Source organism: Tenebrio molitor, chromosome 5 (assembly GCF_963966145.1).
Source record: "Tenebrio molitor chromosome 5, icTenMoli1.1, whole genome shotgun sequence".
Classification (NCBI taxonomy): domain Eukaryota; kingdom Metazoa; phylum Arthropoda; class Insecta; order Coleoptera; family Tenebrionidae; genus Tenebrio; species Tenebrio molitor.
In genome coordinates this window covers 19,619,768-19,632,256 of record NC_091050.1, presented here as the reverse complement: position 1 = coordinate 19,632,256, position 12,489 = coordinate 19,619,768, and the positions used below count along the sequence as shown (strand labels likewise).

Below are 12,489 nucleotides of genomic sequence, written 5' to 3'. Positions count from 1 at the left end.
ATTTGCGTTAAATTTTATTGTTAACCTTAGATGTTTGTTTGTTTTTGTTTGAGGTCAATTACAATTTTTACATTAAAAATTAAGTTAAATTTTTTTAGGTAAAATTTGTCATTTTCTCAAAAAAAATGTTATGTAAGGTATCAATTTTTTTCACTAGCCGTTTAAGTAGTAGGAAGGTTTACCAAAAAAAGATAAAACAAGTGGGAGTTGTCATTTAAAAAAATATATTGATGACGTCATTATTAGATAGGATATGACAAGCTGTCAACATAAATACGTACTGTACAACATGCAGTTTTTAAAAACAAAGTTGACTTCTTCGAGGATTTTTCTCAGAAATTAATAGGTACTTACAATTTTATCGAATTTATTCCGAACTTTACGAACGCACTGTATGTAAAACCTATGCGTTTATTATTTTTCCGACGACCACTATGAAAAATGCGTAAATTCGCACAAATAACTATTATTGAAAGTTGGCTAGTGCAAGCAAATAGCGAACCCGTGTGCAATGAAACTGGTTAGCCAATCAGATACCTTCTAGCCTGTGCGCAATGAAATGATTGCACACAGTTGTAGTAACCATGGCCACCAATGTATGTTTTGTCCGCAGCTCTGTCGAATAATATTTGAAGTTTGAAGGAATGCCGAATATTAGCGTTTTTTTTTGTGGTCGTCGGAAAAATATCGTGTATACCACGTGTTGAAAATTCGATTTCACACTCGTTTGCTTAAGCCACGCGCCTACGGCTTGTGGCTCAATTCTGCAAACTCGTGTGAAATCTTTCATTTTCAACTCTTGATATACAATATACTATTAAAGGATGGATTTGTAGATGAAATTATAATAATAATTCGTCATGATTTCTTACTTACACTTATATGCAACTATTGCTATAAAGTGAATACGGCCGACATCAAAAAATGAAAATAAAAATAGACAGAAACCAAATTTTATTAGATACATAAAGCTTACCCGAACAATTATTATTTTTACTCATTACGAACTAAGGTACCGGAAATAGGTGAATTGTCACACAGAACTAAATATTCTGTCTTAATTTTAAACCGATCTTCACGCCACTCGCTGATTTTAAAACGGTTTCGAGAACCAGCTCCATACGGTGACTAGGAAAGGCTGAACTTAACTCAAAATTTCTCAAAATTTTGCTAACCACACTTTTAATTAACAACATGGCGAATTTCTGACCTAAAGCGAAGCATAACAAAACAATTTCCATTTCTTGTTTAAGGTAATTCTTACCAATGCAATTTCTGAGTCCTGCACCAAACGGAATAAAAGCAAATGGTCTCTTCTCCAAATTTTCAAATCTGCTTGGATCAAATTTTTCCGGATCAGGATAAAATTTGGGATTCATGTGCAATCCGTGAGCAAATACAATCAGTCTCACTCCTTTCGGTATTGTCATGCCATCTGGAAAAATCTTGTAAAGTTAAAATACCTTGTGGCAATTACACAACATACTGTACTGAATTTCTTGATCGAATTCTCTTGCAAATATTGGTACTGGAGAATATAGCCGCAAACCCTCTTTAATTACATTGTCCAAATACTTCATTTTTTGTACACTAGCAAATGTAACGTCTGGATCTTGAACATTACCAAAAATTTCTCTTTGTTCTTCTAGTATTTTATTCTGAAATTTAAGCAACTTGATATTATTGATGACTTAATCAAAGACGAAAATTTACTTGTGCTTCTTTATTGTTGGATAAGCAAAATAAAATAAAGCTTGTAGCTGCAGATGTTGTATCATGGCCCTGAAAGGAATGTTTGCAAACACGACTAGTTCTCATACCATTATGAAGTACAATACCCCAAATAATAAAGTGTTGACTTCATCTTTTATTTCATTGTAAGACAAAGTATCGGCGGATTCAAGAATTAAGTCTAAAAACACTTTCTTTTCCCTGATTCCACCGGTGCTAGTAGAAGCCTTCCTGCTCTTTTTTAGTTGTTCTCGTCTTTTATTGATCACACTCTCAGTAAAATCATTCAAGCATTTTAACGAATGTTGTTCTATAGCATAATCTTTGGTGAAACGGTGGATAAAACTATAACATTTCACCATCGACGTTACTCGAGTCATAAATATTTTACAAATATTTTTAACACTTTGAAAATAATGAGAAGTCTCTGTGTTTTGGAGATCCAATTCAATTCCCATTATTGATTCTAAAAATATACAAATGGTTTATTTGGAAACTTTTAAGAATGTGAAAATTATTACCACACACGATGTCGAAAATACAGCGTCTTATGTAAGGGTAAATATCAAAATTATCACTGTCAACCATTTTTGATAATATTTTGACCAAAATGTTATTTGCTGATTCAAAAATATAAACGAATCTTTCTAATAACTTATAAGAAAAGAAAGGGTTCAAGAGTCTTCGGTGTGCTTTCCACATTTCACCTGTTGATAAATTACTATAATCTCATTTAGAGGTGTGAATTTGCCAAAATATTTATATTCCCAATAATATTGTACGTAAATAATAAAATTTGTAAAATTTCTATTAAATAGTTCTCTTGTTTCATTTCCTCTTTAGGTTAACTGGATAAACAACAGTACAAATGAAAATTCTCAAATTACCGTTTACCAGAACAAGTCCATTTCCCAGCCAAGGTTTCAGTAATTTTAAATCTTCTGGTCTTTTCAGTAATTGATTGTTACTAAATAAAAATTCCAGAAAATCATAATCAGAACATAATAACATGTGACCGACAGGACCAAGCTTTATATGTACCATGCTTCCATGTTCTTTTGTGTATTTGTGGAGCGTTGCCAACAAAGCTAAAATAATTATGTAGATGCCGACGTGAGTGCCATACTTACTTAAAGTTGATGAAAGTTCTCGAGCATTTCCTAAAATGAGTCCTGCTGGTGGAGTAGGAAAATTCTTGAAAAATTTATTTAAATTATATAATTTTCGTAACTGATGAAAACAAATGTAAACTATAAAAATAATCATCAGAATGATTATGGATTCCCTAACATAATTCATTTTTAAATTTCTCGCTAGAAAAAAATCGACAGGGAGTAATGGAGTAATAACACTCGTTGAAGATAGAATTTGTGTTTAGTTAATTATTATCATGCAGTTAATTTAAAAATGTGTATTTACTATAATTTTATTATTAAAACTAAATTACACGTAACACAACAGCGTATACATTTTTATTTCTTTAACCAAATAACATAATTTTCTGTTATCGGTAAACGTAAAAACCATAGTGTTTGCTTTATCTTTAATACGTTATCACAAACTGCTTGAACATGCTTTTTAAATAACCATACCTATAAGGCATTCACGATCTTTTTGAGACCGAGTTGGCCATGGCCATCTAGTGATTTTGTTGGCAGTACCTCGGTGATAACTAAATTCCCTAAAGGAAATTGACACTTTTTGTATTAGGTTAGGTTGTTTTTAGTTTAGGGTTATATTTTCTGAATAGGTACATTGTTGCCGAATCTCTTGAATCTGATCTGTTATTTTTAAATTAAATTAAATCGTTTAATAGAAATTTTTTATCGTATCAAATTATTTTGGCAATTTTGACTGTTCCTTTGACGGAAATTTAAATTATTTTTACATGCTTAATAAATCATTTAGTTTCTTACGAATATTAAAATAATAAATCTGGCAATCCGGTGGCAAGAAAATATCGAACAGACACTGACAGAAAAAAAAATGTATCCGTTGCATCACTGTGTCAGTTAGTCCAACATGAAAAGAAAACATCATAGCCAACTCGGTCCCAAAAAGATTGTGAATGCATAATACTTAAAATCAATTGTGTTAATTCAGTAAACAAACAAAATTTTCTTTCCTTAGGGCTCCTTGATACCAATTCTCAGCTATATGCTTAAATTTTGCAAAATCGTTGTTACTTGATTTTGAATGTGTACGCGAAAGTTTTGAAAGCAAGTGTACACTTCTATTAAAAAAAAGCGTACAAGTAGTGAGCACAGTTTTAGCTAGATTGTCATATTGTAAACCTATCTTTTAATTGTTGTTACTTAGAAACCTATAACAAAACCCGTGCTGATAGCTGGATTTTATCCATGTATTTTTCAGAGATTTTAATGTGTGTAAATGTTTTGCCTTATTCACCCATTAGGCAAGTACCGTGCGATCAAATTAAAAAAAAATCAGAGTAGGCGAAAATGGTGGTTTGAACCAATCAAAGCATCAGAATAGCACAATCCAGGTAACTCGATTTTTTTTTAATTGATCGTACGTTATTATTACCAATTATTACAAACACAACTCAAACTTTTATTCATAAATTTATAGAAAAAGGCAACTCTGAACAATCTAACAATTTAAAAATTTATAAAAAGCAATTTTCACACATTTGACATACATACAAAATGTCAGTAATACATTTTCTTGGAAACGATTAATTAATTTTATCCCTATTTACAGTAGCCCTCAATACGTGTACGCTTTTTTTATCAATAGAAGTGTACGCCTTAATAGGTACTCTGTGGTAAAAAATTTCAACTGAAAAAATAACGAAAGAACTCTGCCTACACCACGAATAATATAAAAAATACCATTTGCTACAAGAAATTTATTTCCTAGCCAAGGTTTGAAAAATTTTATTTGATTTTAGCGGAAAAGTTGCTCCCAATTTAATGAATTTTCACATACGATTATAGAAACCTTATACCGTTGGAAACCTTGTCAAAAAAAGCTTTCGACCAGTGTAATAATAAATACGGAGTGCCATTTGAAAAAAATTAGTTTTTGAAATTTTTAGTTTGTTGTGTTTAAAAAATCGCAGTAGCCAATGCGCTGACCAAGTGAGCAGGTTGTTGAGTAAACACTCAACAGATGCGGCAAACATTCAGGAATCAAACAGCGTCAATAATTTTAACTTATGTGCAACTATTTGGAAGGTACGAATTTTCGAAAGTACCCCTGCAATTCGAAATTCTGGTAAAAAAGCCCCACAGATCAAAAACGATGGCAGATAAGTAAAAACGACCTCTATAGATTTGATTCATAATTTAGCATAGAATCCAAAAGTGAAATCAAATTGGGTAGGTTCCATTAAAAAAAAAACATAACTTTAGTGTTTTTTTTTAAATATTGGAACACTGTATATATACCGCAATATTTTCCGAATATGCAGTAGAAACGCAGTTATCATCTAAAAAAAGAAAAAATTGATATCTTTAATAATAAACAAGTTATAGAGCTTTTTCGCAACTCTGGGACACCTGTACCTATAACCATTTAAGAAACTGTAAATCTTATCTTAAATAAAAACAAAATACATTGTAAATCGCGTAATGAATACAACAGTTCATTTGTTAAAATTAAAAACAGTTTACTGTGCGAGGCTAAAAAACCACAAGGAGTCAAACCTGATAACATTTAAAAACAATTAATTTCAGAACAATTAAGATTTTTTCCAAAAATTTTAATCAAGTTAAAACAAATCATAATGGTATTTCAGAAAAAATTAAAACTGAAATTCATTGGTCAAACATTTAGGGCGAATTTATATACATAGAAAGGGAATTAAATATTTAATTCGAATTAAATTTTAATGCGCGATTAACCCATTAATCCGAAACTTGGATTGATTCAATCTGATCACGTGTTCGGTTAATCTCGCATTTGATTACCATTAACTTAATTTCGCTTTTGTAAACTGACCCTTAGTGATTTTGAAAAAAGCTTACGAATCAAAGGTGCTAGAAACAAATTACAGAGAACTAATGAATAACACACTCGTAAAGATGTCCTGAAATATTCTTAAATGTAAATAATAAAACACATAATTGGAACATTCTTGGGAATGATAAAATCCATATTTTGAATTAAATAAATAATTTAGGTGTACTCATAAATACACTAACCGGCATAAAATTCGATCCATCTAATATTTTTATCAAATCTTTTTTTTTATGAGAACATCATATCAAATGTACTTTGTATATTTGATTTATCAACTATGAACAATGCTAAGCCACTTTTTTCATTGAAGACAAACAAAAAATTCGTATATTCCAAGTCTGTATGAATTTTAACAGTTTTTGAGGATTTTCTACATGTTGTTCTTTCGTATTGTTTCCACTCTTTGTGCAGCACTGTTTGTGACTGTGTTGAAAACAAGTAAATTAGTATTCGTAAAACTAAAATATGGGTTTAACTGCATCCGATACTGCCAGAGCTATTGCTTTAATTCAAAATGGACCGTCGAAGGATTACGTGGCTCGTGTTCTTGGTGTTTCAAGATGTAGTATCCAAAGAGCTGTTAAACGATTTCCAGAAACCAAAGGCTATACCAGAAGAGTTGTTTCAGGAAGAAAAAGGTCTACAACTGCCCGGGATGATCACTTTCTTACTTTAACAACCCTGAGAAACAGGGACACTACTGCAGTTAGAGCATGGAACGAACTGTAGGAGGTACGGGGTGTTGCAGTAAGTGAACGAACCGTAAGAAGAAGGTTAGAGGAACACGGTTTAAGTGCAAGAACACTCGCACATTGCCTGCTGTTGACCAGGGAACACCGAGTAGCGAGGCTTCTTATGCTCACGAACATCGAAACTGGGGAATTGAAGAATGGGGTCGAATTCTTTTCACTGACGAGTCAAGATTTTGCCTCAGATCTCCAGATGGTCGTCAAAGGGTATCGCGTAGGACTGACGAAAGAGTTGCTCAGTGCAATTTTGTGCCAGGGATCAGTTTTGGTAGTGGTTCAATCATGATATGGGGTGGCATTAGTACGGAAGCTCGCACCGAATTAGTGGTGGTAAATGAAGGGGCAATGACAGCAAACAGGTACACTAGGGACATCCTGGAACCACATGTTGTGCCCTTTGCCGCATTTATTGGTAAGGACTCCATTCTAATGCATGATAATGCCCGTAATGTAGTGGTGCAATACTATGTATGTCTGCAATATTAAGTATGTCGTACCTAGTGGTGCAATATTAGGTACGTCTGCAAGATTATGATTGTCGTGTGCAGTTTGGCACCTATATAAGTAGTAACCCCTATTGTAAAACACACTTAGACGTAAAATTCATGTCATCAACACCAAGTCGATAAGTGTCAGTGTCAAAGTCGGGCTGGGACCTCCGGTTCAACTGCCGCAGATATGTAGTGTATCACCTTAATAAACGTAAGTGAAAAAGAACCGTCCATGATCCATTATTGCATATCCCTAAGAAGAGCCTCGATCAAGAAGACGAGAACCATCTATTACACATTGCTCAAATCGTAAATGAGTACTTGAACACAGTTGAAATCCACCATATGATTTGGCCTGCAAGAAGTCCCGATCTTAATCCAATCGAACATGTTTGGGACATGCAGGAACTCCTGTTCCTGCAAACTTGAGAGACCTAAGTGTAGCAGTCATTCAAGAATGGCAAGAAATAGACCGAGCTGTCATTCAGGACCTTTTTGAAGGAATGCCAAGACGAATGGAAGCTGTAATTCAGGCGAGAGGAGACAATATTCAATAATGAGTTTTTAGTTTATTACATTTCGTGTTAAATTTTTAAGAGGTTTTGTATTATTTTTGTTATTAGAGAAATAAAATGTGAGTTTTGGTTTAATTACGTTAAAATTGAGTTACAATCCTTCTAAACTCATCAATTAACCAAAAATAAAACATGGTAAATAAAATAAAACTTAATTAAAAAAGTTAATTCAAATAATGCGCATGGATCGAATTTTGTGCCGGTGAGTGTAATTTCCGATATTCCAATATGAAAGACCCTTCCAAATATAAATCAATTACTTGCTTACCAACGATCTATAATAGTTATTTACATAATTAGTGGGATAAAAGCAATATTACAGGACTCGAGTGTGAAGATTGCAGATGACGAGGGCGTTAGCCCGAGTTCATCTGTAACACACGAGTTTCCTGTAATATGCTTTAGCCCACGTGTTATGTACAACATTTTATCTACGGCTGCGAATTATTAATTAAAAAATAGTTATTTTTATATTAAGTGCGTGAAGAGAGTGTTTTTTGTGCATGAAAAGGTCTTTTACGCCGAGACGAAGGTCGAGGCAGTATAAGCCTTTGAATGCACAAAAACATCTTCACGCACGAAATATAAACAATATTTTTTCTATAATTGATTCAAAAAATTGAAATTAAAAATTCAAATTTTTGAAGGAACTCTGAAGTTTCAATGCAGTGACCACGTTGCTAGGTAACTAATAAAATACAGTGCGTGAAGTGAAACACAGAAATAGTCGTGTGCGTGAAATCGCATTTCACACACTGTTTTGTATGGTTTCTATGGTTTCGATCTTACTAACAATGCAAAAAGAAATACACGTTAGAAAATGACCCACTTCAGGCACCGATAACTATGCGTGAATTTCAATTTTTTGAATCAATAATAGAAAAATCAATTTTTGGCAAAAACGTCAAATTTGACATTTACAAAAATATATTTTGATAGTTGTTAAATGTCAGTTTCAATCGTTTTAATTCAAAATCAAAGCAACAAGATTGAAACAATTTGCTCAATACCAGGACAACCAGCTAATTCTGTTTGTAAACAACGCGTTGTTTTAAATTTTTCATAATTGAGAACCGGGTCGTTTACGTCTTATCGCGGCTCTCGGAAGTGAAGTGACTTCGAAAAATGTACATTGGGGTTACCCCGACGTCAAGTGAGAAAAGTACCAGAACCAGGAATGGAAACGTGTGTGATCCTGTTTCGAGGACGACATGGAGTGCAAGAGACGAGCGTCTCTGGAGGTGTCACTGCAGTTTGCGTCGTTTTTCCAGTATGACGTGTATTACAAAGTGGTCTCTTGTGCGAGTAACCCAAAAGAGAGTAGTAGATGATATCATTAAAAGTGGAAGTGAGCCCAGAGATTGAAGACCGAAACGAAGTCGATGCCGGCTACTGGACGAACAAAATGCAACGACTGTGTTATGTATTTACAATAAGTACCTAGCTTTGCTTTTGTATTGTTGTATTTCAATAAATTTCGTCTTTTTGCTTCTAAATAAAAATGCGTTACGTAATGAAACCAGTGCGGTAATGAACTACATTACGCAACTCAAATGACTGTAAATGAGTGTGGTAATAACGACTTATCCAAGCAGCAGATAAAATATTTAATTACTAGCTGACCCGGCGAACTTCGTACTATGGCGGACAATAAATTTAGGCCGGCCTGTCATTGAGTTGACATCAAAATGTAAAGCTGTCATTATGTTCAACTAACCCCATTTTCGATTTTTGTCACTCTTGTCATCGTGACAGCGATAATCAAAATTAAAATTGGGAAAAGAAGCGTGCATCAGAGAGAAGTGCTACTACAAATCAGTTATGCTAGTGCGTCATGATCTGTAAGTTACGAAAAAGGCGAAGGAAACGCCAAACAGCTTGAAAACCTTCAGTTTGACAAACTGACACATCAGTCATAATGACAATAAATGGTCGCTTGCATTGACTTTTTTGAAATGTCAGAAATTTGCCGGCCTAAATTTATTGTCCGCCATAGTATCGCCTCAGAATCAATAAATGTTGTGTTAACTTGTTAGCTGAATTGAATGAAGTTTTTTTATTAAGATAAAATGAATAACCAAAATGAATTGAAATTTAATGATTTAATACATACACAAATTTAATGCTTACACATATTTAAATTTAATGCTAAGCACTACGCCCTCTGACGGAGATTATTGGTATTCACGTCACGTGATGTGCAAATGTGATTAACTCCCATGAATTTACGCCAATTCATTGATGAGTACTGAAAAATTAAGTTTTTTCGGTAAATTCATTTGCAAGAAGTGAGAGTATAATGAGTAGTAGAGCAAATTGCTGTGTCCCGAGTTGTAACTAACTATGCAGTGAATTTTTTATCAATGAACCATAGGGATTGACATGGTGTATTCTTTATTTCATATCCGAAAAATAATTTTGAAATTAGCAATAGAAACACCATTGACGCGAAATAAATTTTATACTTTATACCATGTAAATCTCTATGGTTCATTGATAAAAAAATTCACTGTATAAAAATAATCCGGAATTAACAATCACCATAAATAGAATATGGATTGAATATTTTGATGAGTTTGGTTGGGATGCAGTCAACATCTGACGGGAAGAAAATATGGAAAATTAAATTAAAAATTGGAAAGAGAATTACTAAGCATATGCGTGTTTGTTGGAAACATTTTGTAGATGAAGATTTTGTACACTGGTTTGTTGGTTTGATGATTTGGACTTCACTTGTTTTTGTTTGATAGTTTCGAGGTTAGGTATGCCGCACAGCAATAAATGTTCAACCCTAAAACAGCTTCCCCCGCGACGTAGCATTACTTGGGGTAGCATTTAAATAATTACAGACAGTTGACGTACTTAAATGCATAATTAGTTAAATACAGGTGCGATACACTGAATAAGTGAATAAGCCCATTTCTAGCGTTAGCCATGACATAGCAGCGGGTATGTTTCTGCACGGATGTTGGCCTTGTAGGGTCCTTTGATGGTTGATATAAATGCGAGATTTCAAAAAAAAAAACACAAACAAAATTGCAAGGGGACAAATCCGGCGAGCGGGCTCTGGACTACAAATTGCCCCTTATTGAGGTGACTCCAGTTCTTCGTCTTGTCGCACTCCCGGTTTGTCTGAAATCATGGTCTGGACGTAGTGACCCATGTAACAATTGATTTCTGGTTCGGGACACGACCCAACATTGAAGCAATTTCGGAAGGGTTGCGATCACAGAAAATCAGTTTGAAAAGTAGACCTCGACGGCAAACGCAGGCTTTCCACTCTTCCAACGCATGATGGCAGCTGACAGGGATAGGGAACAAATCTTGAAAACCACGGCTTCCGAATGAGACCACTCCCGTCCCATTACGACCCCTACAGCCTGAATAGCGCGCATTTCAAAAAAGGAAGTTATGTTGTCGCACCCTGCACAATGCAAAAGTAGGTGTTGTTGAACATCATTGATCACACTTGGTGTTAAAACTCAGCTGACGTTAAATCTCAATTAAGTTCAAATTGTCGATGCGCGCACAATGACAGATTGTGACAGATGGCATAACCTTTCAAAATGAATTTTCTTCATAATAATTTTTTCGTTAGTTATTCGATGTTTTAATAGTTATTCTGCTAATCGGGGCGGAGACAAATCCAACAATATAAAAATCATAAAAATCTGTCCAGCCGTTCTTGAGTTATAAATAGCGTAACTAACCCGACTTTGTTTTATACCGGGACATTTTTTTAACATTAGTGAGTTTGCGCCAAGGCATTTTCCCTTACGGTATAAAGTCATACCGTGCGTTACACTAGTGTTTCCTAGGTTATTTTGATTTTATACAAATTTTATTGGAGGAACATAACGTTTATTTTTATAATGTAAGGGAAAATCCCATTGCGCAAACACTGTATTGAACATAGCCCATACTTATTCCCTATGTTTAGTTTTAAAAAATACAGGTCAATGCATGTATGTAATCACGTAACCAAGGTAACGAAAATAAGTACTTGACAGTTTAACAAAATGGTCAAATTGTTTGAAGAAGAAATACACATAATGCAGTTATTCTATGCCAATCAGAGCATTAGAAATGTGCGTGACATTTCCAATGCAACACGTGATAGACCTATTCCATCAATCGGAACAATTTTTAACATTATTTCAAAATCTCTGGTGTTCGGCATAGTTGGTTACATAGCAACTCACAATGCATTGATCTGTGTTTTTTAAAATTGAACATAGGGAATAAGTATGGACTATGTTCAGAGTTAAAAAAATGTCCCGGTATATATAGATAGATTACATGTCTCACAAAAATGATTTGTAATCATTGTTTGAAAAGAAGATAATTAATGACGAGGGAAAAGGTTGTATCAAGAGCTCTTTAGTGGGAATGAAGAACTGATGAGTGACTCCGTTGTGACGGAATAAGCGAGAAGGACCTAACGTAATATTTACGTTACTTTTACAGACTACGAGTATGAGAAGATAGTATGTAGCACATTGATGGCTTATAATTCATTCTACAATGATAACATTTTTAAAACATATACAGGGTGTCCCAAAAATGGCATACTAACGGTGCACTACGGTGTAGAAGACATTCCCGTAAACGTCAGAAAAATGTAAAAAAAATTCTATTGGACTTATTTGCTGATTTGGCGGTCTTTGAAAGTGGCACTTAACGGGTCAATTATTTTGAAATATATGTATGAAATTGTCATGACAGCTACGTCTAATCGTACAAGATCACTCACTACCAATATCTAATCCTGCACAATAGAGAATTTAGAAGCCTTGGAAATCGAAAAAATTATTTTAAATCCTCTATGGTAACATTGCAAGGTAATGATGTACGAATATATCTTTGTTTGCATTGTATTATCGTTAATAATAATAATAAAAATAATTGAGGGAGAATTGGAGAGAGAGAGACAAAGCGAAAAATGCAGAGGGGAAG

At 33.9% G+C, this 12,489-nt stretch overlaps 1 protein-coding gene across 3 annotated transcripts; it reads right to left on the bottom strand.

Annotated features, from left to right (window-relative positions):
- Positions 1-914: 914 nt before the first annotated feature.
- Positions 915-11,040, bottom strand: LOC138131879 (cytochrome P450 4V2-like). 3 transcript variants are annotated; one of them, XM_069049144.1, is made up of 8 exons: positions 2,862-11,040; positions 2,619-2,819; positions 2,253-2,438; positions 1,839-2,197; positions 1,714-1,782; positions 1,487-1,658; positions 1,265-1,435; positions 916-1,210 (listed from the first exon to the last, which is right to left on the bottom strand). In XM_069049144.1, the coding sequence occupies exons 1-8, from the start codon at positions 3,028-3,030 to the stop codon at positions 1,044-1,046; spliced, it is 1,494 nt and encodes a 497-aa protein (XP_068905245.1). In that variant the 5' UTR covers positions 3,031-11,040; the 3' UTR covers positions 916-1,043. The 3 variants fall into 3 exon arrangements, with proteins under 3 accessions (XP_068905244.1, XP_068905245.1, XP_068905246.1); XM_069049143.1 differs by having other exon boundaries at positions 915-1,210; positions 2,619-11,040; XM_069049145.1 differs by lacking the exon at positions 2,862-11,040 and having other exon boundaries at positions 921-1,210; positions 2,253-2,737.
- Positions 11,041-12,489: the final 1,449 nt, after the last annotated feature.